This window comes from Merops nubicus, unplaced genomic scaffold (assembly GCF_000691845.1).
Source record: "Merops nubicus isolate BGI_N331 unplaced genomic scaffold, ASM69184v1 scaffold1510, whole genome shotgun sequence".
Taxonomy (NCBI): domain Eukaryota; kingdom Metazoa; phylum Chordata; class Aves; order Coraciiformes; family Meropidae; genus Merops; species Merops nubicus.
The window spans coordinates 153,390-178,537 of record NW_008580677.1 but is presented as its reverse complement, the minus strand read 5'-3'; the positions used below and the strand labels follow the sequence as shown (position 1 = coordinate 178,537).

The 25,148-nt window shown below is 37.3% G+C and overlaps 1 protein-coding gene across 1 annotated transcript in view; it reads left to right on the top strand.

Moving 5' to 3' along the window:
* LTBP1 (latent transforming growth factor beta binding protein 1) overlaps window positions 1–25,148 on the top strand; it is a gene marked incomplete at its 5' end in the record, with an annotated part of 90,573 nt that overhangs the window by 17,109 nt on the left and 48,316 nt on the right. Inside the window, 12 exons of the mRNA XM_008948940.1 lie at window positions 2,272–2,394; window positions 3,909–4,076; window positions 7,286–7,519; window positions 9,511–9,533; window positions 10,504–10,606; window positions 11,205–11,303; window positions 13,286–13,411; window positions 14,561–14,686; window positions 15,397–15,519; window positions 19,456–19,575; window positions 22,616–22,738; window positions 24,798–24,920. Coding sequence (XP_008947188.1) covers window positions 2,272–2,394; window positions 3,909–4,076; window positions 7,286–7,519; window positions 9,511–9,533; window positions 10,504–10,606; window positions 11,205–11,303; window positions 13,286–13,411; window positions 14,561–14,686; window positions 15,397–15,519; window positions 19,456–19,575; window positions 22,616–22,738; window positions 24,798–24,920 — 1,491 coding nt within the window. The remainder of the gene's footprint in view (window positions 1–2,271; window positions 2,395–3,908; window positions 4,077–7,285; window positions 7,520–9,510; window positions 9,534–10,503; window positions 10,607–11,204; window positions 11,304–13,285; window positions 13,412–14,560; window positions 14,687–15,396; window positions 15,520–19,455; window positions 19,576–22,615; window positions 22,739–24,797; window positions 24,921–25,148) is intronic.

Here is a 25,148-nt window from a genome sequence, read left to right as displayed (position 1 = left end):
ACAAAAACGGATAGTGGATTGTTGAGCATTCCATTATTTCCTTTGAGCTTCTAGGTATTTCATAGTCTTCTCTTCCATGATGTTCCTTGTTGAACCTGATGTTTGAAAGTGAAGGGTTAGCAATATGTCCTTTCCTTCCAATTTTACAACAGTATCAATATGTTTCTGTTTAGGGATGTTTCAGTCATGTCTCTGCTTTTCTAGCTGTTATGATTTAAGTTCATTTCTCACTGTAGTAACACAAGATAATGATAGTGAACCAATGACGATCGTCCCTTAGAGATGAGTTGGCACTCTGTAGATGCCTTCAGCCATACTTTGAGATTTCAGGGCAGAAGAAAGAACCTAGCCAGTCTAAGCAATTGAAGAATCGGTACAAAAATTTTTCAAGTGTATCAGACCAAGTCTATCTTATTAAATATTCTGTATTAGTGCAATCCTTATATGGAATGTCTTCCTGCTCAAAGATTGAGTGAATCAAAAGGTAGACTGCTGTAGGTGAGTTTTTTAACAGGTATTTGTGCTGCTTCCTTATACCGTTCTCATTTTTAAATAGTCCGCTCCCACTGAGGTCAGAAGGTCATATTGTCTGGGAATTTCACTTGAAAATTCCTTTGAGGCAGAGCTGATCCTTTGTAATTCATGTGGTTTCCATCACCTTTCATCCAGAGTTCTAGGATATAAATTATCGCTCATTGTCATGTGTGGCTAAGTGCATAGGGGTGAAGTTGATCCAGGTGGTGTCAAGATACTGGATTAGGTATAGGATTGGGAAAGCAGAGGGATATGCTCAACACTAAATACTTGGAAAAAATTGCAGCTGACATGGCAACTGCTAGTCTCTTGTGCTGGGAGTGTAAGTCATTCACTCCTGTGTAGTGGAACAAGTAGCCAAAATTGCAAGGAAAAATTAAGAAGGTGATAGGAACATAAAAGATTATTTCTGTAGGCTTCCAGCACATCTGTTACATTTCAGATGTTCAACTTCTTACCTTCATTAATTGTGTTGAATCAGGCAGCAACATACAATGAGTTCAAACAAAATGGTGAAGGTTTTATAAAAAGTAAGAGGAAAGATAATAAATATATTTTAGATAAAATGAGTACTACTACTTGTTTTCCAAGGAGGTAGCTGGAATATCTGGCTTCTACTTATACCGTGTTTCCCTAGCAAGGTAGGCATTTTTTTCTAGGTTAGCTATAGGGAGGAAAATTCTTTAGTAGAAATAATGCATGTAAACATTTTGAAATAGGTCTATCTCAATGTGCTGTCTCTATATTTCTGAAAGAGGAGACATGACAGTTTATGACAGAGGCAATTATAGGTTGGGAGAGAGGTATTTTTTTTATTACTTTAAGGTTTTGATTATCAATGCAAGCCACACTGTTACTGTCTCCTGAAATAAAATCCTAGTTTGGCTGACTCAGTTACAGGTGGTGTCCAGATGGTTGTCGGACCGGTCCTATCCTAAGAGTAAGTGAATTAGAGATATGACCCTAAGTGTGGTAAAGACCTGAGACCCAATGCTTGGAGCATGGGAGAATATTTCTGTGGGACCTTGAAAGGGACACTGATGCAGGTAACCTAGTAAGATCAAATTTTATCAAAGCAGTTGTTGATCCTTATGAAGTTGTGTTCATACAGATGCAATCCTTTTTGCCCCCCATCACATATGTTCTGTGCTTCCTGAAGCACATTCTTGCTCTTAAGATGGTAAGCTCTTTAAGCTAGAGATGGTATTTTTGCATTGTGCTTCTTCCAGCACAATGAACCTTTAGGCACTGTTGAATACAAATACTAATAAAAACTGTATTAAATGTGTCAAGTAGTATTCCATTCTGACAAATACTAATAAAAACTGTATTAAATGTCAAGCACTATTCTATCCTGCATAAAATATATTGCGTCATTTAAAACTTATCTCCAAGAGTATTCTTGTGAGTTGTGTTTACCTGCTCAAGCCAGCACCTAGTCAGGAAAAGAGGGGTTGATAAGCCAGTGAAAGTGTATTTGCTTTTTAATTCAAAGTACTTAAGAATGATGTACAAAGGTAATTGTTTTTCTGTTATCTCCTCAGCAGTACTTTAAAAGGTTATAAATCAAATTATGTCAGTATGGGGAAAAGTGTTATTGTAGGGTTAAACTTGTAACAGTTCTCCTTTTATTTAAAAAAGATAACTTCTTTAATGTATTTTTAAAAAGATAACTTTTGAAGAAAGGAGACTATTAATACATAGCTAAGTATCTGATTATTTTCAATTTTCCAACAGATATCAATGAGTGTCAGTTACAGGGAGTGTGCCCTAATGGTGAGTGCTTGAATACCATGGGCAGCTACAGATGCACCTGCAAAATGGGATTTGTGCCAGATCCTACCCTTTCAAGATGTGTAGGTAAGTAATAGTGCTCATCAAATTATCAAAGTAGCTACTTAGTTGCACTTTATATGAGGATTTATTTGACTAGTCCTAACTTTTCTAAACTGTCCCTGGTTATTTTTTTTCAGTGTCCCCTTCTACTCTTGGCTCACTTTGTTTAGTCAGTCTCAGTGATCATGCCTCATTTCTGTCTCTTTGTCCTGGAAGCCTTGGTCTCCATCAGTGTCTGTCCTTACCATCTTCTGGTTTTCTAGTTGCAAAAGCTTCAAGATTACTTCAAGCCTCATCATACACTGTTTCTCTCACCAGTCTAGAGTTTTTCTTCCCACTTTCCCCCCCCCCTCTCTCTGCTAGTTCCCCAGACAAAATCTGTCTCCTGCCCTCCTCTCTTTTACCTATGCAGCTTTACCTGGGTAGTTTCCATTACTGAGCATTCAGCCCAGGATGATTTTTGGCACATTCTCCTTAAGAAGGATTAAAAATTAAGAAAGAATTAGGAGAAAGAAAGTTGTGAACAGCACGAATGCAAATGTTTTCCTCTGTTAATCAGGTTTGCTGTGGTTTGAAATCAACTATCTTTGCAAGAAGAAAAGAAGGCATAGAGAACAACAAAATTCTCTTCTTAGGGGAGGAGAGTATTTGCAAGTGAAACATGTCTCATTCATAACCTCCTTATCTGAGTTATCTTTGGGTTTATAAAATATAATCTAGAGCCATAGGTGAATTCTTCCATTTTTTCAACATAATAGTCTCATGCTAGTCATTCATGACACACTATTTCTGAGAAAGTTTTTCACTATTTTGAATAATTTCTTATTGCTTTTCAGTTTAAGACCATGAAAAGGGACTTGGTTTTTACTTTTGCTTTTATTTCATGTTGAAAGTCAGCTGGTCTTTGTATTTTTTAAGTGAACATATTAGCTAGATCTGTTAACTGTATGTTAATGCAGATGCATTAGAAAGCTGCTTGGATCTTTGTTTCTTGTTAGCTCATACTAGTCATAGCTTATGGCCTTTGGCTCTTCCACATTTAAACTAAGCTTAAACTGTAAATATGCAATTGTCTCTTTTATTAAAAAAGTATCATGTATGATGCTTAATCCTTTTGTAGTCTTATTTATGTAGTCTACATATAGCTAAATGTTCCAGTGGCTATGTAGCTTGACACAATTGTATATTGACAGTGATTTATGTTAGTGTTCAGCAGTTGGACTTCAGCAATGTACAAGTGAGAAAGCTGATTCTCTTTATTGTAGCAATATGGCAACTGCTGGTTTGGAATTATTTTTTCTTTATTCCCCTTAAAATACTTTCTAGCCTTGTTCGAGGATGAGTTGGAGTTCAGGAACGTTTGATGCAAAATAAGAATTTTCTTTTATGTTGTGATTGTGTTTTGAGATGGATTAATATTACCATCTGCAGAAGTTTTATTTCAAACATCTATTTAACTGGTGTTGGAAATCTAGTGGTGGTCCTCTCTTTTGCTTTTTATGTGAACAGTACCATCCTCTCTTCCACTTTTATTGCAGCTGATAATCCTATTGTTGCTGAAGAGAAAGGGCCCTGCTACCGGTTTGTTAGTGCAGGAAAGCAATGCATGCATCCTCTCTCTGTTCAGCTCAGCAAGCAGCTTTGCTGTTGCAGTGTTGGCAAAGCCTGGGGCCCACACTGTGAGAAGTGTCCTCTTCCAGGAACAGGTAAGAACTGACGATTGAAAATACAGGCTCTTGCCCCCATACTGTATGTTATGCATGCTTTAAAAAAAAAAACAAAAAAAAAAAAATTTTAAACAGGAAGTATCCATCAGTAAATTATGAGTTGTCTACATGATAGTAGTCACATATGTAGTAGCCTTGTTCATAGGGATTTGTGATTTAAACAAAGGAGTAATCCTTGATATATTGTGATGGAATTACAGATTAACAGCATTTGCATCTCACAATAGGTCCTTGAACTTTGATTCTTTATCACATGCAGATAAATCTATTGTACCTTATATTCTGACTGTAGATACAGGCAAATTAACACAAAATCTGATTCTCTTCAGTTCTTAAAGCCACTGGTGAAAGGGGGCAGCTTTTCAGAATTAGGTTACAGAATGCCATGCATTGTAGTTTACATTACAGTTGGGATATGTATGGGAGTAGCTCTGCTTTCTAACCTTCCATCTTATTTTTAGCATCCATTTTGAGGAAAGTGCTAAGTATGGCGTTGCCTTCTTAACAGTAAGCTGGTAGTTAAACATTTCTTTCCACCTTTCACTTAAACATTTCATTACTCAATACATAAAGCTCACTTATAATTGAGGTGTTGACTTGGAGTCCTGCTCATTTTAAAATATGTAAGGGCTTGGAAAATACCAGCTTGGTTGGTCACCACCCTCATTTAGGCTGCTCATAAATCAAGATATTCACATTACAGATGCTACTTTTGAGTACTTCCTATTCCCAAATTTTGCTTGTAATGTAAATGGCCAAAGTTGGAATTTTTATTCAAAATCTGTTGAATATTATTTTTTTGTCCAAAGGTGTGGTCAAATTAATTTTTTTTTTTTTTAAAAAATATCACTACTTATTGTAACATACACAATGTCCAGCCTGATCAGTATTTTAGCACAGGTATTTGTAGTGGTAATCCAGTGTTCTTACTGAAGTTGCTGCTACAGGTTTCAGTGTTCTGATACAGGTCACATATTTCTCTCAAGTATTTTATATATAAAGACTCAAATTTTGAGAATACCTTAGCTAGCTACCTTGGGAAATCCACAGCTACCATCAGAGTCAGAGCAGCAGATTCCTTACTTTTTTAAGGTGGCCTTACAAAAATTGGAGTGACCAACATTTTTGAGCATTTCAATTGATTTTTAAAGGAAATCATGGTCATGATTTCCTGCATGACCACTGGTTTGCTAGATCACTGGTTAGGATTTTAAAAATGCAGTTCACTTTCAGATAAGTAATATTTCTGTGACCTTTTGTTGGAGAAAAAATATAATCTCATCAGATTACTTCCTATTTAAATGCTTTACATCTATGAGAATATTGCATGAGGCTTTATGCCCAGTTATGTGTATTCTGGAGCAGAGAATATATTGTTTTGTTGACAACTCTTTGGTTATTAAAAATACATCATTGAATATTTTGTAGAATTAGTTATTTTACTGATTTTTTTCTTAATGAAAATACTTCAGAGAGAAAAATCTATGAGTAGAAAATTCTGATGAGCTTTGTGGAATCGCTTTTCCCATTCCGTAGTAACTTTCATGATTTAAAAATATGTTCCTTTCTATAACAGGTTAAATTCATAATCTTTCAGAGTTTTCTATGAAAAATATGTGAAACTGAGATACTCCAGAAAGGGGTAATGTATTTACTGCAGCATCCCATGTTAAGAGTCATTGAATTAAAAAGTCACAATCTCTCTCTCTCTGATAGCTATTAAAATATTTGTACAAAGTAGACCAGCTCCCAAAGTGAGACTGAGAGAGGCCACCTTTGTGTAACCAGGTATTAAGAGCACTTATCAGAGCTGTTGTAGAATAAATATCAAATTTCTGTTCTGCATTTGAGAGACTGTGACCTGAAAAGAGATTACCTACATCCTGAGTATGCATTTGAAGGGACAGGCATCAAATTTTCTCTGTCTTCCACCTTTGACCAGAATTCCCAGCCCTGGTTGGGTGTTTCTGTGTAAGTTTTGGTATTAGCATTTCCCAGCAAAAGGTGTTTCTTCATTCTGAGTCCACTCAACTTAATCAGGTTGACTCTTTTCTGTTACGAAGACACCATCAGAACACAGTATGCAATTAATGCATCCTACAATTTAATGTATAATTTAATTAATTCATTTGTGGAGTACCTAGCGCTAGTATTTTGTGGGTTTATTTTAGATGCTAATTAATTTTCAAAACTAATTAATTTCAAAATTGTTCAAAGCAGAATTGTGAACTTAGCAATGCCCCACTCTGCACATCTCTGAAGAATCTGTAAGAAATCACATTGCCTATATAAGAGACTAAATCTTTGATGTTTCATCCCAACATGGCTTTGCGCAGAGCAGTGAGGACAATGAAGCACTGCCCTGACTCGTTCTGAAAGTCTTCCTGTCCCTGACAGGAGCATAGCTATTACCTTTGGTGGGAAGGAAGGCTGATTTGTATTTCTTTTTCATTCTAGTCTTCCACTAGGACTGCAAAACCTGATGGTCATGTAGAGCAGCTGCAGAGATCAGAGCAGGTGCTGCTGCCTGACTTTCATTACCTTCTTCTGTAGCAGCTTTATAAACAAGATTATTTCCCCTCTCTTCCAGTGGTGATTTGGCTTTTTATGATCCCCATCTTGTTTTTATGCAGCCCACTGAGGTCAGCGGAAAGACTTATTCAATTCAGTGGAATTTGGATCAGGGCTGGTATGAGACCTCTGATATAGTCCTGTGAATGAATGTTGTTACTGGTTGATATTCTTCTGCTCCTCTAGTACAGGGATGGTGAGCTGTTTTCCTTCCATTGGTGCAAAAAGAGTAGGGCAGAAATGGTGACCTTCATTGCTTATGCAATGTAGATGATTACCACAATTTTCATATTTAAATTCCCACTTGGAAGGGATATACTGTTTGAGAAAGATTAATACAAAAAAATTATTTTGATATACCGAAGGATTAATCATAACTGAAGAAAGATGGTAAACTGGAGTGGAAACCTTGTGGGAATAACGGCCAGAACATGCTTCTGAGAGAATGCTTAGCCATATTAGCCTGCAATGCTTAGCTTGTCTTTAAGTAGTTTTTTGTAAAAATGTACTTACAATATGGGATTAAATTTATTAGCGGTAGTCATTATATTTTCCACTATGTCAACATATTGCACTTTTAGCCTCCTAAAAGGAATATTTTCCCATCCCAAATCTAGCTGCTTTTAAGGAAATCTGCCCTGGTGGAATGGGTTATACGGTTTCTGGCCCTCACAGAAACAAGCTATATCATCACCCTGCAGTTAGAGTACAGCCACCTGTCATTGGCAAGACCCCGATTACTCAGCCTGTTGCTAAAGGTACTTCTCCTCCACCTCTCCCAGCAAAGGAAGAGCCAGTGGAGGCACTGACCTTCTCACAGAAAAGTGAGACTGAGATGGCTGTGCAAGAAGGTGAGAGTGGGAAAATTTAGTCTTTTTTATATTTCTGTGCATGTGTCTTCAATGGTTATGTTTCTTTGTTGGAGTAGCTGCGTCCAGTGCAGGACAGAGGCGTTGCTTCTCCCAGCAGAGCCTTCCAGGTTGTGGAGTCTGTTGTACTACAGTATCTACTTCTGGAACTTTACCTATAGGTCCTACCAGATGCTGAGAACACCACAGAGACAGACAGACTGCTTTAATCTGATTAATTTTTTATGATAAAAATTGTAGATATTTGTTGTAAGACTTTTTGTGAATCTATGATATATAACAAAGGACTCAACTCAGGCTTTGATTTACTAGTGTTTGGGGTGGCAGAAGCTAAGTGGTTTTCATCATCTTCCTTCTATATGCTCCTGTGGATAAGCACCACCTGATGTGAGTGTGCATCCCCTTCACACGGCCTGCTCTCAGCCCTGCTCCTGTGCACTCCCTCAGTGTCACCACGTTGGATCAACCCCATTCTGCTGGGCTATTTAACAATCAGTTGAGTCCTCCAAGATATTTCTCAGACCTTATTTTCTGCATGCTCCTCTAAGAACTTATACAGCCAGAATTGTCCTGAGTCTAAGACAAATACAGAAGCAAATAAATGCAGAAGCAGCTCTATTACACATTGCCAGCAGACTTGCCATGAACTCACTCTAGACAAGAAGAAATACATTGCTGAAGAGCTCTCTCGTGATACAGAGCATATAACAGGTTATTTTCAAGTAGCAGTTACATATCTGGATGCGAGACATGATTGGGAAGAGTTTCAGTCAGCTGAGTTAGCAAAATTCTGAACAATAGGCTTACTTTCTACTTAAAATCACTTCTCTAGTTTTGCTTTTAAAAAGAAATTGAGAGCTTCAAAAAGAAATTGAATCCAGAGGGAAGAATAAGCCACTCACCTATATTTACGGACTGTGCTGGATTATAAAATCACATATAAACCTCTGGGCTTTTCTGTGTTACAAAGTGGAAAAAAGTGGTGTCTTATTTGTTAAAATATTACTTAGAAAGATTGCCATGTTCTAGAAAACCATAAAACAGATAATCTTGAGAAAAAGAGAACTTTTTTGAAAAATAAAAAACTTTTAAAAACATGCTTACTCTAAATCAGTAATGACACATACACGTTTGAATTGTATATTCAATATTTTGATAGGTTTGCATTTGGAATTTTTGAGACTTTCCTGTCAGTTCTTTCCATTCTGATAATCAGCCTCCCTAGTACTACTAAAGAAACTAGAGCAAGAAGAGTGATTTCTTTGAAAAAAAACAAAAACTTATAGTATGAAAAGAAAAATATTCTTACAGTTGTTTACAGAAGCATATAGATTTCCTTGAGTAAAAGACAAATTCAAAATAGGCAAACTGCAATGTAAAATAAAAACTTACATGAAATTTCTACCTCTCCTTCACAGAAAAATAAGTCACTTTTGTGGAAGGAAAAAAAAAAAAAAAAAACACAAACAAACAAACAGAAACAAACCAACTTTTGATTGCTTGAAGAAAAGACAAATTTCAAAACTTGGTTTATTTTTCTTTTTACAATAAATTCTTACAGATTTGTTAATGGTTACTTATGTATCATTATGATATTAATTTACCTTTAGAGTAATTATAGACATTGATATTCCCTGGAAGGAATTTTAAAAGTTAAGTCAATGAGTTAACCTGTGATTTTTCTCTAATTGTTTTGAAGGAAACAGTTCAGAAACCTATGTGGCAGCTGAATACTAATTAAATATTTATAAGCACTGTTCAGTGTATAGAATCTTATTCTGATTCCAGGTTAGTTTTTATGCTTGCTTTCGGAACATACTTCAGGTTTGCACCATTTTGGAATGAGGTTGGAGCCTGAAATTTTTTCTCTGATGGCAACAACTACTTTAAAGTGCACGAGCAGTTTTAAATAGAATGTGTAGGTAAATATTTTGTGAAGACTGATTCATTTTCCTTTTTCTTTCTGGTTTTAGTGGCAACTGCAGCTCCTGATCAGGTAAAACATGATGTGATTTGTCTAGTAATTAGAATGCAGACCATGTGTATGAGTTGTGATATGATAACTCTGAATAAGACTTAGGATTTATGAGGAACGAACAACTCTCTGTAAACTTACAGTGCTAACCCTGAGTCAAAAAGAGCTCATATATATTATTATATTCAACAACAGGCAGGAAAGATATTGTTTCACCCTCTCTTTAGGGCTTTGGTGGATGGTCTAGTACTATAGTCTTCTATCTCATTCTGGAACCTGTGAAGAAGAGGATACTGAAGTATCCTCTTCAGACAGTATGGAGGAGAGTCACAGATACTGAAAGCTAGGGAAAACAAATTGCAGAGAAACAGTATGAAGCATTTGTGACACCTGCTTAAGAAGCTTCTATTAATGCCCAAGTTAGTTTCCTAGCTTTTTTAAGAAGAGTAGGTGTGTGTCTGTGTTAAGTCTCCTGTTCTGGAGGCTCCAGGTTCTCTAGGCATAAGATAAGATTTGTTTTGACTTGTTGCAGTTGTGCTTCATTTCATTGCCCTAAAGACTTACAAGCATCTAACACTTCTATGAAAATAAGATTAAATGCAATAGCTAAGAGAGAACCTTTCACAGTGTTCAAAGACTTAGAGACATATGTGACTCTATACTTTTGTGTGATGCTGAACTGCAGTTAAATACTACTGATAAGGAATTAAAGACCAGAGGTTAGGAGAGCTATGGAGGGACAAAGCCAAAGGTTCAATTAGAAGCTCCATTAAATGGCTGCTGCAAATAAATTCAATGTTAAATTGTATCCCATTCTGTAAACATAGTATTCCAAGTTCTTTCAGGCTTAAATTGGTGGTAATTAATAATATGCAATCAAAAGCCACTCGTGAGAATGTTAGCAGTTTCTCAAGTAGGGATTTTTTGGGTTGTAATGATAGCTGAATTAAGAGAATTTTTTCAGAATGTAAGTTTTTAATCATTCTTTTAGGAATTAGCTTCACTTGATCAAGAAAAGCAGCCTAATCTAGAGCCTGGGCAGCCTCAGCTTTCTCCTGGAATTTCAACAATTAACCTGCATCCACAGTTTCCAGGTAATTTGTTTTGACTTGTCTTGTGTGGGAGAGTTCTTACAATTCTTCAGAGAATGGGAAGGTGGCAATTGTAACAGAGGTTAATGAAAAATCCATGGCATCTTCACAAGTAATTTTTCCATGAGCAGAATACAGAAATGGGGGGAAGGGGGAACACTGTGGAAGCTGAAGTGGGGAGAATTGAGAGATTATCATTGGCTGGTAGAATTGTTAAGAAGGCAAAGACATATTTTAGGCAAAAGTGATATCCTTGATGATGTACATGAGAATTTTAATGACAGCAGGCTTGAGGCCTTGTATCCCTTTGAAAAGGAAACTTTACTGTTCCTGCTTGTAGATTTACTCGTAACTTTCACTGAAAAAGTTTTACTATTGTGCTTGCTTTCTTTAGCACCTCAGACTTTTTCACAAATAGTAGAATGATGGAAAACTCAGCTATTATTTTACTCCAGATCTAAGTGCAATAAACTAATGAAAAGCTCCATAGTGTCTGGCTCGCTCCTATCATGTGTGAATTCTTTAAGGGATTTTTTTTTTTAATGCTTTAAGGGTTTTTTTTTTTTTTGGATGTGATTGATTTCAATTCCATGTCACACAGTAGTGATTGAGAAAACATCTCCTCCTCTGCCTGTTGAAGTTGCTCCTGAAGTCTCTACTTCGAGTGCAAGTCAAGTAATTGCACCTACTCAAGTTACAGGTATTGTATTTTGGTTTAGAACTAAAATAAATTAAGAAATGACTGAGAGTTCCTGACACTATAACTTGTTCCATGCTACTTCTGATTATAATAGCAAAGAGAGTATAGCTGTAGAACAGAAAGGAATACTCTGGGTGAGAGAACAGCACAGTGATGTGAGTACTGCCAACAGAGTTAGGACAGGGCCCTCCATTTTTGTGACTGCAGCTAAAGGATAGCAGGAAAAATTAGTAAGTCCACCTCAGGTTTCGTGATCTACAACCCAAGTTCAGAACTGAAGGCCTCTTGAAGACAAGTCAGGTCTGTAGACAGTTGAAGAATTCCTGTTAGATCTGTTTTGAAATGTTCTTTTTACAGTTGTGCTTCTTCCTTTTTTGATGTGTTAAAGTTGCTTTTTCTACATCCCCGTGTCAAGAAGTGAAAATAACAGAAGTACAGGTAATGCTCCTGTCACAGCTGAAACTTGTCTGTGATGGCCGGGTCCCAAAGGCCTGGAAATTTCACTTGCTGTTAGTTTGAAAACAAATAGGTGAATGTAGTATGTGTATATATATATATGAGCATTACAATGTCATGTTGACTAGTCTCTCAAAATTAACACAGCTTTGAAGTAATTGCAATGTCCAGGTAAATACTTTAAGATGCAGTATTTCATATGGTAGAGATATCGAGGTGTACCAAGAGACTTCCCAGTTTGCATTCACAGGGAGAATTTGCACATGCTTTTAATCAAAGATTCACTATTCAAAGATGGCTTTCCTTCATGCAGGAATGGGATTTTGAGTTGCACACAACATGAGCAAGGTCTAAATCACCCAGTTGTTTGAAATGTGATTCTGTCTGCAGTTAAATCCTCTTGAATTTACTGTAAGAGTAGAGAAAGTATCCTGTCCTTCTGTAAACATTCAGCTTCCCCCTTCAATTACCGATAATGACAGTTCACCAATCTCGTATGAAAGCTCTAGTAATGATAATTGTCAAACCAGAATCTGGGAGTCACTGTATTGTGACTGTGCCCCTTCTGCCAGCCAGCAGTTTGCTTCCTTACGGGGAAAGAAAGTTACCCTCTGGGAACTTGTATCAGGGGAAAAAAAAAAGGTAGTTTTCCATGTTCTGCTGGTTTTTTTTTCTTTCCTCAGGATAAGGAGTGGATCTAGAAATTGCAGTATGCTATAGACAAATCAGCCTGTTGTTAAGATAAAGTTCCTAGTGTTGCTAAGATATTTAAGAGACAATAAAGTACAAGTGAAAATTTGTAGGACAAAAGCCTAAATTTGATTTAAAAAGCCAAATGCAGTTAGAGTTGAGAAGTTTTTCAGTGCTTTAATTCTGTGTCTTAATATTTAGTTATTTTAAAATAGGTTACATTTAGATTTCATTTGGATAAGTGATTCTTTAGAGAAGGTAACTGCTTTTTTGGGAGTTACAATTCCATGCTACTGTATAACCTTAGTTTGAATTGCAGCTAAACACGGTCATTCATATTTTTTGCAGTAGCACACGTACTTTGAGAATATCTAAAAGTACAGGAAGGGTTTAGCATCCAATGTTGTCCATATCTGAATCTCCTTAGCTTACCAATGCATCTAAGCCATTAACAGACGAGTATTCTGTAAAAATAATCAGAAACACACTAGATAATTTCTTACTTTTCTATGTAAAGGTTAAATCACAAAATTTTTATATTATCATTTTGTATTTTATAAATGTAAAGTATAAATATATTTTATAATCATTATAAAATAATATAACTTTAATATAATATTATTTTAAACTAATAATTGTAAATATTTTATAAATGTTTTTTATATTTTACTTTATTTTTTTATGTACCCATTTATAGATTTTGGATGGGACATGACCTACGAACTTGATTTAAAGTTGTTTTCAGGCCTGATCTTTCTACTTGGATTGCAGAACATTGTACATTTATGGAACTATGTGGGAGGATTTAACATGAATTTTTTTTTTCATTTGCTTAGAAATCAACGAATGTACAGTTAATCCTGATATCTGTGGAGCAGGGCACTGTGTTAATTTGCCTGTGGGATACACTTGCATCTGTTACGAGGGGTACAAACTGAACGATCAGCAGACAAAGTGCTCTGGTATGAATGGACGCTTTCAAAAATCTGAAATAACCATGCTGTGAAATGCTTGAAATGTGGAGTCTGGTCAGGGGAAATATGCTACAGAGCAGTGAGGAGTTGCTTCCTCTACTGAATGTTTCCAAACTACACAGAAACTGTTTTTTTATATGTCAAATAGAATGTGCCAGCTGGTCTCTGATACAGCCTTTCAGCTACTCAGAACTGAACGTGAATTTAATTAAATTGAAAGAGTTTCCCGTTGTGAAATGGGAGAAGAAGTGATTGGGCAGACCATGTCTTCTCAGCTTTATAACAGGTATCTAAAGTTGTCATACTGCTAGGAAGAAATATGCTTCTGTTTGGAGAAGAAACAACTGGAGTAGTGCCTCTTTCTCAGAGTCATTTACCAAGCTACCTGCTCTGTAGCTGGTCTAAAGCCAGTCATTTTGTTAGATCTTTCCTTTCAACCTTCTGCTGAAAGAGAAAGCATGTTGTACACATCCTAGAAGTGTATTAGTAGGTCTGCAAAATGAAGTCTTCATCCCCTTCTATGCTAGCAAGTTCTGGAACGGAGGCCTCTGATAAACATGAGGCAGAGCCCAGACTGGCTCTACATGAGCTGTTTCAGATTTGGAAGCAGCTGTGTCAGTATCTTTCCTTCATTCAGGGTATGCTGGTTCCTCTGTGACTTGGATCAGAAAGAGTTTAGAGTATGATGTTGCCAGATTATACACTGTCAACTTTTCATGCTACCAAAAGTTTCGTATCTTCACACTGATAGAAATGATATCAGGTGCAACTACAGTATTTAAAAAAATTTACATGCAAACACAGCCAAATGGCAACTTAAAATCTTTCCATTTCATCCAAATTCAGTTAATGTTCCGTGCTTGCAGGTTGTGCTCAGCTTGCCTTCAGTGTAGTGATGTGAATATTAATCACATCACATGCTTCAGATCAATGCAATATTCTTATCATCTAAGCCAAAAAGAGCATTTTTTCCAACCAGAACTATTTAATGCGTATTTTTGGCAGCTCTGAGGGATAGGAAGACATATACTTTTCCAAATAGTAATCAGTCTTTTCAAAAGCACGGCATAGAGTGAACAAAAAGAATCACAACTAGGTATGTTATTCTATAGTCTTATATTTCAATTTCTTTTATAGATATTAATGAGTGTAATCAGGCACCCCATCTCTGTTCCCTTGGACGCTGTGAAAATACAGAAGGAAGTTTCCTATGTATTTGCCAAGCTGGATTCATGGCCAGTGAAGATGGAACTGACTGCGTTGGTAATTACTAGCCTTCTTTATAGAAAAAACAATGGTAAAAATGAATCAAAAAGCTTATCTGAAACCCGCTGAAGTCCCCTTTACAGTTTTTTTTCCTCAGTGTCATTAGTGCTGGACTGATGTCTCGAAGTATTTTTAACTGTTTCTCACCAGATATAATGGTGAAAAAAATATTTGAGTAGCTTCTACTACTTTTCAAAATGATTATTTGTTGAAAAACAAGAATTTATTCAGTATCATGCTTGTTTAGGAAAATTACCATTTAGTAAGTTTTACCTTCTGTGGTGGAAAATAACCAAAACTTTTTCAACCACCAACAGCTGTAACAAAACATTTTTAAATATAGCTGCAAGCAGACATGGATTTTTGCAGAGCAATAGGAACAGCCTGAACTGGCTGTGATCTTCCTCAGGTTAGCACTGCTGCCTTGGGCACAGTATGCAGGCAGTGACACACGTGTTTGCAACCACAGGGCTGCTCGCTGGCCTTCCTCCTACAGCCTGATTGTTTCTAGATCTCATTCTCTCTGCAATTACAAGTAGTGAGGAAAAGATGGAACTGCTCAGTAAGAACATCTGTAGGTCTGTGGTGTGTAAACAGCTTCAAAAATCCAAAGTTACTTGGGTTAATTAAAGCAGAGTTTAGAGGAGGTGCAAGCATTCAGTAATTTCCCGGTGAAGCAAAGTTTCTATTCTCTTTTTCATCTGCAGATTTTAATGAATGTTCAAGACCTCATATTTGTGGGGAAGGCTTTTGTATAAATACTGTTGGCTCATACAGATGCGAATATTGTGACAGTGGGTACCAAATGAACAGGAGAGGTGAATGTGAAGGTAAGTTTGGACTAGTCACCAGCAGTAACACAGTAACGATTGCCAAGCCAAACAACTGCAGTAGGATGAGCCATTTGTTCACATTTACTGCTGTTTCTGATGTCCACAGAAAGCTTCACATCCGTTTCTTTATTTTTGAAGAAGTCTGGCCATGAGATGGAAATATCAAAATAGCTCAACACGTTTTTCCATGTTTAACTTAGTATTTTTCTATCTGGTATTTCTTTTAATTAATTTCAATCTCCGTCTGTTGTTTGATGTCAGATGGAATGTCTTGGCACAGTGGTTTTATATCTATTTGGGTTTAGAGTTCCCTTTCCCCATCCTACTCTATGCTTATTTCCATGGGCAATTTCTCTATCTTAATCTTACTGCTGGATTCCTCTCACAGCTACTTCCTTTAGTTATTTGCCTTCAGATCAGTTAACATCCCCCTGTACACCAGCTGAACATGGCAGAATGATCAAAAGGACATTGTTTGTTACATCTGCAATATGTCCTGGATGATGAAGTGAAGCTACCATTTATTCATATCACAAAAGCAATGCCAAATCTTACTGCTGTTTGGAATTATTAACATTGCCTGCTGTTCGGGAAAGGCTCAGCACTGCTGCTTGAGCTGCAAAGGGAGAATTCTCAGAGGCTGCAGTCTTAAACAAGAAACCTTTTTGAGTGCTCTTCAGTCTTGCCAGTTCTTTGATGCCTGGAACCACAATTCAGTTCTTATTATTTAGATTTACAATGCTGCAGAGTAGTTCCCCACTATGCACAGAACCATCTCAGACCAGCTGTTTTAATGAGTTGCCTTCTGTTAATTTCATTGTTAGTTCTTCCTTGCATACTTTATCAAGTTTCTTTAAAAAAAAAAATTCCTATATTATAACAGGTAGCAATGATAGGTTGACTTTTAAAAATTTTGGATATATAGAGAGCAGCTGTTTCATGTTGCAGGAGATTTTAGGACATCTGACCTTCAAAACCACATTATTTTTCAGTGTGATCTTTTTGCCTTTTTTCACATTCTTTTTTATTTTTTCATTTTCAGCTTGAATAGTGAACTAAAAGCCACAAGCAGCCATTTTGTTTTGAAGTTTTCTTCATGATTTTGTCTAGGTTTCCTAGGAAAGAATAAAATCACTGTGTTCAATTGCCTAGCAAATAAGAAACTAAAAGCTGCTGTGGATATATTTGCTGCTCTGAGCATTGCTGAAAGATTCCTCTTTCTATTCAGACATAAATAGATGTTTCACACATTCTGTGTTTTCCAGATCTTCTCTGTCAATAGGCAATATATGATTAAAATAGGTTAGAAATCAGAATGTCACAGTGTGTCAATTTTTTTATTAGCTTGTATTTTAAGTATTGTGGTGGTAGCCCTGTATCATTTAACTTAACAATATGTAATTTCTGAAACCAAATTCTGTGTTGAAAGCTATTTAAGGTTGCTTGTTGTGGTTTGAGGCTTGGGGATGGGACAGGTGATCTTCTAGGACCTGGGGAGGTGAGGGGGGGGTGTGTCAAACAGTTTATTCCCTCCCCTTCCTCTCCACACTCTTTAAAAGAGGCAGGAAGTGGGTACTGGCCCTCCCTGCCCTGCTGCTCTGGCTCCTGGTGAGCTGGAGGTCAGCGGGCCTCATTCCATGCAGTCCTGAGCCATCTGAGATTTGGGGTTTGTATATCTGGTTTACTTTGTATTCCTCCCATCCTTGTATATATATTTACTTCCCTTTTTTTTGCTTTCTGTTCCCTGTTAAACAATATATTTATTTTTTGTTTAACTTCCAGTCAGTTCAAAGCCTGCCTCTCTCTCTCTGGGGGGGGAAGCACACAATTCTGTTCCGTGTGGGTCCTGCCCTGAAGCCCTTTTTACAGGGAACCAGAACATAATAGAGTGAAGCACCCACTTCCTACCTCTTTTAAAGATCGTGGAGAGGAAGGGGAGGGAATGAACTGCTTTCCCCGGGACCCTCCTGGGTTCTAGAAGATCACCTGTCCTGTCCCCAAGCCTCAAACCACAACATTGCTTAAGGGAAAATCCCTCCTACGCTAAACCCATCACACCGAGGAAATGACACATTCAAGGAATCATTTCACCATGTCATTACACCTACACATTATAGTCACCCTACTGACAGATTCCAGATTCCACAAATAACTCCTTCCCACCTCCTCCACACTTCCAAAACAAAGACAAGACTCGTCCAAGCTGCACACAATACACACAGTTCACTTACATTTCCTCACCCTATCTTCATTCTGCCTTCAAGCTATACTCATGCAAGCTCTGTCATGGGCCTACTCTAGGAAACATAAAGAGTTATTGCAATATTGTTGTTTTGAAGTCTGTTGTTTATATAGAACAGTGTTATGTGCATAGTTGAACATCACTGCATACAACTAAGTATTCCTATCAAATCTTTTTGTGATTTCCTTAAGTTTTGCAGCATCTAGACTATTTCGACTGAAAATTTTTGTGCCAAATATGTCATTCATTTGAGGACAGATACAGTCCAGGCAGTTCTGAGAACAAGTTTCGGCAGAAGTGGATTTTTTTTTTGTTTTTTGTTAATTTAATGTCTCACAGCAGTTTCACTGATAAATGTTTGCAGCTCCACATCATAGCAGCTGAAGAGGCCTGTTGTTTTTTTTTGAGAAAGTATTCTCAGCTGGACAATCATGACTCTATGAAGAAATGTGATTTGTCCACATCCAGTTTGCTGTTTGGAGCTGGGATATTTAACCTTTGAAGGTTGCAGCATTGTCCAGTTTAATTATAAGTATTGGAGGCTACTTTCCTTTCTGCTTATTCACAATATTAGGAGTTTATTGCCTCTCTACCATCTGTGCTGGAATAGTTGTTCTTAACTGCAGAAGTCACAACCACTAGGCTTGGGGCAGGGAAGTAACAGGGTCCTAGGAAGCTAAGTTGAGAGGTGACTGACTATTTTATTAGTTCTGTACAGTGCATGAAGCAGGTATTTGGTAGGAAAGATTATCATTATCATGTAACTAAAGACCTTATTATAAAATTATGCTCAAATATTGGAGCAGACTGGAATGAGGCTGCCTACACCATTTTAATTCCAGCATCTTCTGATCATTGGTCACTTGACAGCAACTTGTCTTTAAAAGTCAGTTTTGTATGCAGTCTCTTTTAGATTGCATATCTTGCATGTATTCTGGGTTTCTTTGGTACAGGATAACAAGTTCTTGGTAAATGCTCAGAGCCTGGACATGAGATCCATGAACTTTTCAGGACCTGTCTCTTGTTTTGTCATGGGTAAACCAGGGCCTTTCCTGATGCAACAAGTCCAAGTCCCCTCTATCACCCTAGGCATTAACAGTCTCAGTGGTGTGTGGGTTGCTTGTGCCTTCTTTCAGACATAATTAACTCCCTACTCCCTGTAAACAGCTTTGATTAACATTCACAGAATTAAATTTATAGTCCACATAATACTTATATGCTGCATAACTGCAGAACACTGGAGAATACCAATTTCCTCTTTGTTTTGAGAAGCTAGAGTTACAATTTTATTGTTGTTGCAATGCACTTCTAAGGTCTCTTGAGATTGACTATAGGAAGAACTTCAGGACACTTTGGTATGGTAAAGAGGTGATGTAATCAAAGTTATTCTTACATATCTAAGCAAGAAATCTGATCTGCTGTGTTATGGAGAGCCTACCAAAGAGTTGCAGTATAAATGGAAGTTCAGGTTCAGCTGCATGTGTTATGTTCTAATGTGTTTCTCAGAGATGCCCTTTCACTAGTACAAATCTGTTATAAACTTGGACCATCCTGGGTCTATAACAGACAAAATACACAACTCTTCAAATGTATTAGTAAACATAAGCACAGTCAGAATAATCAGATTGGTTTATTGTTCAGTACTCTCTTATAGCTTTGACCAGTATTTTCTTTTGCCTTCTCTTTCAAAGACATTGATGAATGCCTGATGCCAGCTACTTGTCCAGATGCACAGTGCATTAATGCTCCTGGCTCTTACCAGTGCATTCCTTGCAGAGTGGGATTCAGAGGCTGGAGTGGACAGTGCCATGGTATGTTCTGTACTCTTTGTATCTCTGGCTATAGTTCTTGCTATGAGATGCTGTATTTCCTATTGCGTCAAAGTTACAACCCAATGACAGAACTGTGCCCTGGGTCCCTATTTCATTCAACAGTAATTGAAAATACAAGCTTTTTTTAAATTACTTTGTTCTCAGACACGGTATATAATGAAGAAATCAAGCTTGATTTCTGTACCAATTTATGAAAATAGCCTGGTTGAATATGTCATGGCATAACTTCCACTTGTTTCATTCTTGTTAACTTGGTTAGTAGGAGCATGAACGAGAGAAAATTCACTGCTCTGCTCAGATTTACAAACAGCTCAGAGCTAAATTGTGTAAGGGATGTCTTGGTTCCAAATTGCTGATACTTTTTTTCCCTCGATTACTACATGTAGTTTCCTTTTTTCCTTTGTTTTATGAAATGTTCTAAGCCTAGACATCTCACGTCATTAGCGATATGATCAGTCTTCTTTTTCTGTTTATCCTAGACTTACATCATGTTGGAGATGAGCCATACACATTTTAGAAAGTGTAATGCAGACAGTTTGTCTTAAATTTGTAGCTTTGCAATATGGTACAATTTAAATACACTAGAAAGGAAAGTATTTCCCAAGTTATCTGTGAAGGGCATTTGAGTCCATTGTTCCATAAATTCATTTCTGTCTGCTGTTAGTTAAGGTCAGCTGCAGCTCTGCTTGTTTTCCCCAGTGCTTGTTTTTTTTTTCTTTTTGGAACCTCACCTCATTCCTCTGCCTGCCCTTTATGCCCTAGAAAGTCTCGTGTAACTTCTGCAGTTCTTTGGTGGTATTGATACTGTAATTTCTAGGATTAAAGCCAAGAGCATAGGTGCTGTGGTTTAATAAAGTCAAATCAATCAGTTCAATTCAAACTTACATGGAATACATTTAATTGCAGTTTAGGTGGGAATGTCTGATATGAGATGCATGCTGAAGAAATGAAAAACAGGAGCTACATACTCTGCATCCTCATTGTCTTGAAATTGCTACTGTCCCACATCCCTCAATGAATTTGTGTCATTCAGGGGCTTTTTTTTTTTTTTTTAAGTTTACTTGAATCAGTGATTTTTTTTTTTTTCCCCCCATCTTTCTCTCTTTCCAAATTTGCACATTCAAATCACAAAATGAAAAATGACAGTAGATCTACACAGATCTAAGTGGATCTGTGCTGTCCTCTCAGGAGGACGACACTTGGCTATTTTGGCCAGGCTGCAACAGAGCATCTTGCTTACGGAGTTAGAGGCTCAAGTGAGAATGCAAGAATTGTAGGTCACTTGAAATATGGATAATAATGATGATTTCTTCTGTGTCTGGGGGAGATGGGTTTTGTCAGAATCAGCTTCTATAACTTGTAAAGAACTTGAAAAGAGCCCTGAATGGTAATTACTGCAGATATTCACAATAGCTAGTAAGGGCTGCAATGATAGTTTAAAGACCACTAATCTTTTTCCAGCTTTCCATGTGCTACTCAAATAATCAGCAGTTTTGCTCTTTTGTGTTGACAGATTTTGTGTGCTTTGTGGTGGCAAATGACAGGAAAATTGGGAGTAATATGATTTCAGGCACATAAAAACAAATAAGATATAATTCTTTTTCTGCATCAGTGAAGCTAAAGAATACAGCTTTTGCCATATAAACAGGGACACCTGCTTGCGGTTAACTCCATCCTCAAAATAAATAAATATAATTTGAAAATTAACCTCTTTATTTTTTTAAGTGAAAACCACTTCTAGAAAAAATATAATACTGATTATTTTAGAATACTGAATGAATTCTGGGTTTATAACAGAAGATTTATTTCTGTGTTTGCTTTTTTCTTTGATTTATACAAATTGTGTTTGGAAGAAATTCTTGAAAATTATTCTTAAATAGGAAAACAGCAATTTTCATGTTGTCTAGAGAGAGTGGCTTATCTCGTTAATACCCTTCTTTCAGAGAATGATGAAAGTAGGTTGTCGTGGTTTAACCACAGCCAGCTACTGAATACTCTGCAGGTGTTTGCTGACTCCTCCCTCCTCCCAGTGGGGTGGGGAGGAGAATTGGAGGGGAAAAAAAAAAAAAAAAACAAACAAACTCATGGATTAAGATGAGAACAGTTTAATAACTAAACGAAAATGAAATATAATAATAACAATGATAGTATTGTCTAAGAAGGTCTGACATATGCATGTGTTTCGTATAGTAAACTTATGCACTGGAGAAGTCCTCTAAATCCTGTACATCAATTGACCTAGCTTTAAAAAATGGGCAAAACTCAACAGCAGAAATTGTGTTCGACATCTGTTCCAGCTCCCAAGGGGACCTGCCTGTTCCTTTGCATTGGTGGGTAAGCTCCAGGTGAACAAGCAGAGGCAGCAGGTCCAGGGATTCTGACCAGAGCACATGTTCTTAAAATGGTTTCAGAGAGAACAACTTCTAACCCAAACTTGCCAGCATGAGTTGTGTCTGTTGTTCTGGACTGTTCCTTGCAATGGCAGGAGGATTAGTGCTAATGGTTACAGGGTACTGCTGGCTGCTGGTGCTTTTATCACAGGTCATATCTGAACAGTAGATGTGTGTAATGCAAGAATGAACGTGCCCAGCACTTGCTGACCTCTTCTCTATACTAAAGCTGCACTGGTTTAAGCTACTGTGGGAGAATTATGGGCAAAATAATCTTACTCAGGTAAAGATGTTTTGGACACAGTTCATAGTGCAACACCTATTTAAACAAAAAAGATAATAAAATTAAGAAAAAAGGTTTGTTAGCCTAAACTGTAGTCCCTGCAGCATTAGGAGGAAAACATTGCTTTAGTCACATGGACTCTGAGTATAGTTGGGTGTTTGAGTACAGGGGAGCTCAGGTTCAAATCCTTTTTTAAAATTAGAATTGATGGACAGTTGTCATGGTCAAAGTATGCAGGCAAACTAATTATATAACCATGCTTATGTCAGGCTTTGAATAAATTCTCAAGATGAACTGAAAGATGGTCATACTCAATTGTACACTTATGCTTTCTTTGTATTCACAGATATAGATGAATGTCAGTATGGCAATCTCTGTACAAATGGACGATGTGAAAATATGGAGGGGTCTTTCAGGTGTATTTGTGGCCAAGGTTTCAAACTCTCTGCATCAGAGAATCAGTGTGAAGGTAGGAAAGCATATGATTACAATTCAGAAGACTGCATTTGCCTCTTAGATAATATTTTTCTTCTGATAGTATTCCTAATGGAGAGACAACAAACATACAACACTGAAACTAAATAAACAAAAGTCTAAGAAGTATTTCCATTTTATGGCTTTCATGGTTACATTGTGGATTTTGACATATGTTACAAATCAAGAACATGTAGTAATATTTATATCGTTACATTGGAATTTCTGTAAAATCTGTGGCATTTCTGTGATTTTCTTTCTATCTTTTTTACTTTCATGTTGGTGAGTGCAATCAAAAAAAACAAACAAACAAACAAAAAAATCAGGGTGGCACCCTCTTGGAACATAGCAGTGTCAGTTAACAATAAGGTGATGCCTGCGATGGTGTCACTGCATTTCAAGTAGTACATTGAGTAGAGAGAGAGTTTGGTGTCATATTTCTTAGAACAGTACCTGTACCTACAAAGTGTCAGGTTCTACATTCCTGCTACATCTAAAATTCCCATCAGGACTGCTCCAGTGGAACGAAATAGGTCTGAAATCAGAGCAGAGTAGTCTGAGAGACAATGTAGAGTGTGTACAGGAGGTATGACTATCTCTATCCTTAGGGAGAGAAGATGTGTTGAAACCTCTCTCCAAAGGTGGAAATTGAAGAGAATGGCTCCAAGCTCTGGAAGCACACAAACCCGAACAGTTCTTGTCAGATGTTTTGGTGTTTTTTTGTTTGTTTTTGTTTTGTCTGTTTGGGGTTTTTTGTTTGTTTTGTTTTGTTTTTCTTTTCCCTAAGTGTCTGTGTATAGCACCAAACACTTCCAGACTGCTAAAAATAATCCAGTAAAACTAAATGATAGTTCATGTAAATTTGACAGGAAGTTTGAAACGAAACATCAGTGTAAGTTAAGTGTCTTGAGTGAATTAAATATGCTGTCCAGGACACACAGCAGACTGGTCTTGGGGAAAGTATGTAGACAAAGTTTGACTGCTTCCTCTGAGCCTTTCATGGAAAAGGGCCCTTGCCAAACTGAGCTGGCATGTGCAGACTGTTCTTCTTAATGTGCACCCTTCTAAAGTAAGGACCTGTACATGTGCCCAGATGCTTCATGCAGCCCCACAGATTTCAGTGATCCTTAAATTCAAAGCTTCTGTGGTCATAGGGGACCATTACTCAAGAGGTCAGACTGCTGTAGCCATAACACAGACCTAAAAAACCTCACTGAGTAACTTTCTCCTGTTTGAATTGGAGTATATTTTCAGAAAGACATTCAGCTGTGCTTAAATCCTAGAAGTGACTAAGAACCTACCATATCAATTTAATTACTGTTCCTTAACAAGTATTTTATAAATAAGGGGGGGAAAATAGGTTTATGAGCTCAAACAAGATATGTGCTGTATTCTGAATTCAAAGTGCCACTCCCCCCCAATATTTTGAGGGTTTCATAGGAAAATTTAAATTTGGTGTTCAAGTCCATCTGTTAACCCAGGCTGACCCCAGTTTATGAGAACTGAAGCGCTGAGGGATTAGCAGTGATTGTGGAAGCAAAGAGACCTTTTTCATTACTTAGAGGAGTAGTACTGTTACAAGGCAAGTATTTAAAGGAGCCTGAAGGTACAACTTAGAGGGGAACAGCCTGTCCGTGTGCATGTGAAAACCACACCTTGTTAAATGGTGGTGATCCTGCTGGAAAGTATGTTGTTGGTTTTGCTGAATCACTGGAGCTGCTGGCTTGTTACCTTTGGCAGATAGGAAAGAAACAAAAGCAGCTCTCAAGCAGCGTGTGTGTGTGTATTTGCGTGTGTCTGCGTGCACCCACTTGTGCGCTGAGGGATATATTGACACCGCAGGAGAGAATGCTGAATGCAGTCATCTCAAGGCAAACATCCAATCTGCATTTTCATATCTTTTTTTGCATTATATTAACTGTCTGCATTTGTTAATAAATAAGATCAAGAGAAGCAGTACTGGATATTTACCCTCTGCTTTGCTGTTTTGTTTAGAACTGATTATTGCACCACTTTGTTAGTAATTGGTATTTTCACTGTCTCTTCTACTACAGATATAGATGAATGCCGGCACCGATCACTCTGTACAAATGGACGCTGCAGGAACACAGAAGGATCTTTCAGATGTATTTGTAGCCAAGGCTACGCATTATCATCTACAGGAGATCAGTGTGAAGGTAAGCTTGTGGACTTAAGCTACTGATTATTTTTTTTCCAATAAAATCTTGAATATTTCAGCTACAGGCATGAACCCCTTTGAGAATGGGGTAAAGACGTGTTGCTTCTCTTTCTTTATACTTTACTGTCAACCATTCAACAGTCTCCACCTACGCAGCCACTTATTTAATGGATTCTTAGAAATAATCTTTGTCATCTTTCCACAGAGAAGAAATCAGCACATGTGT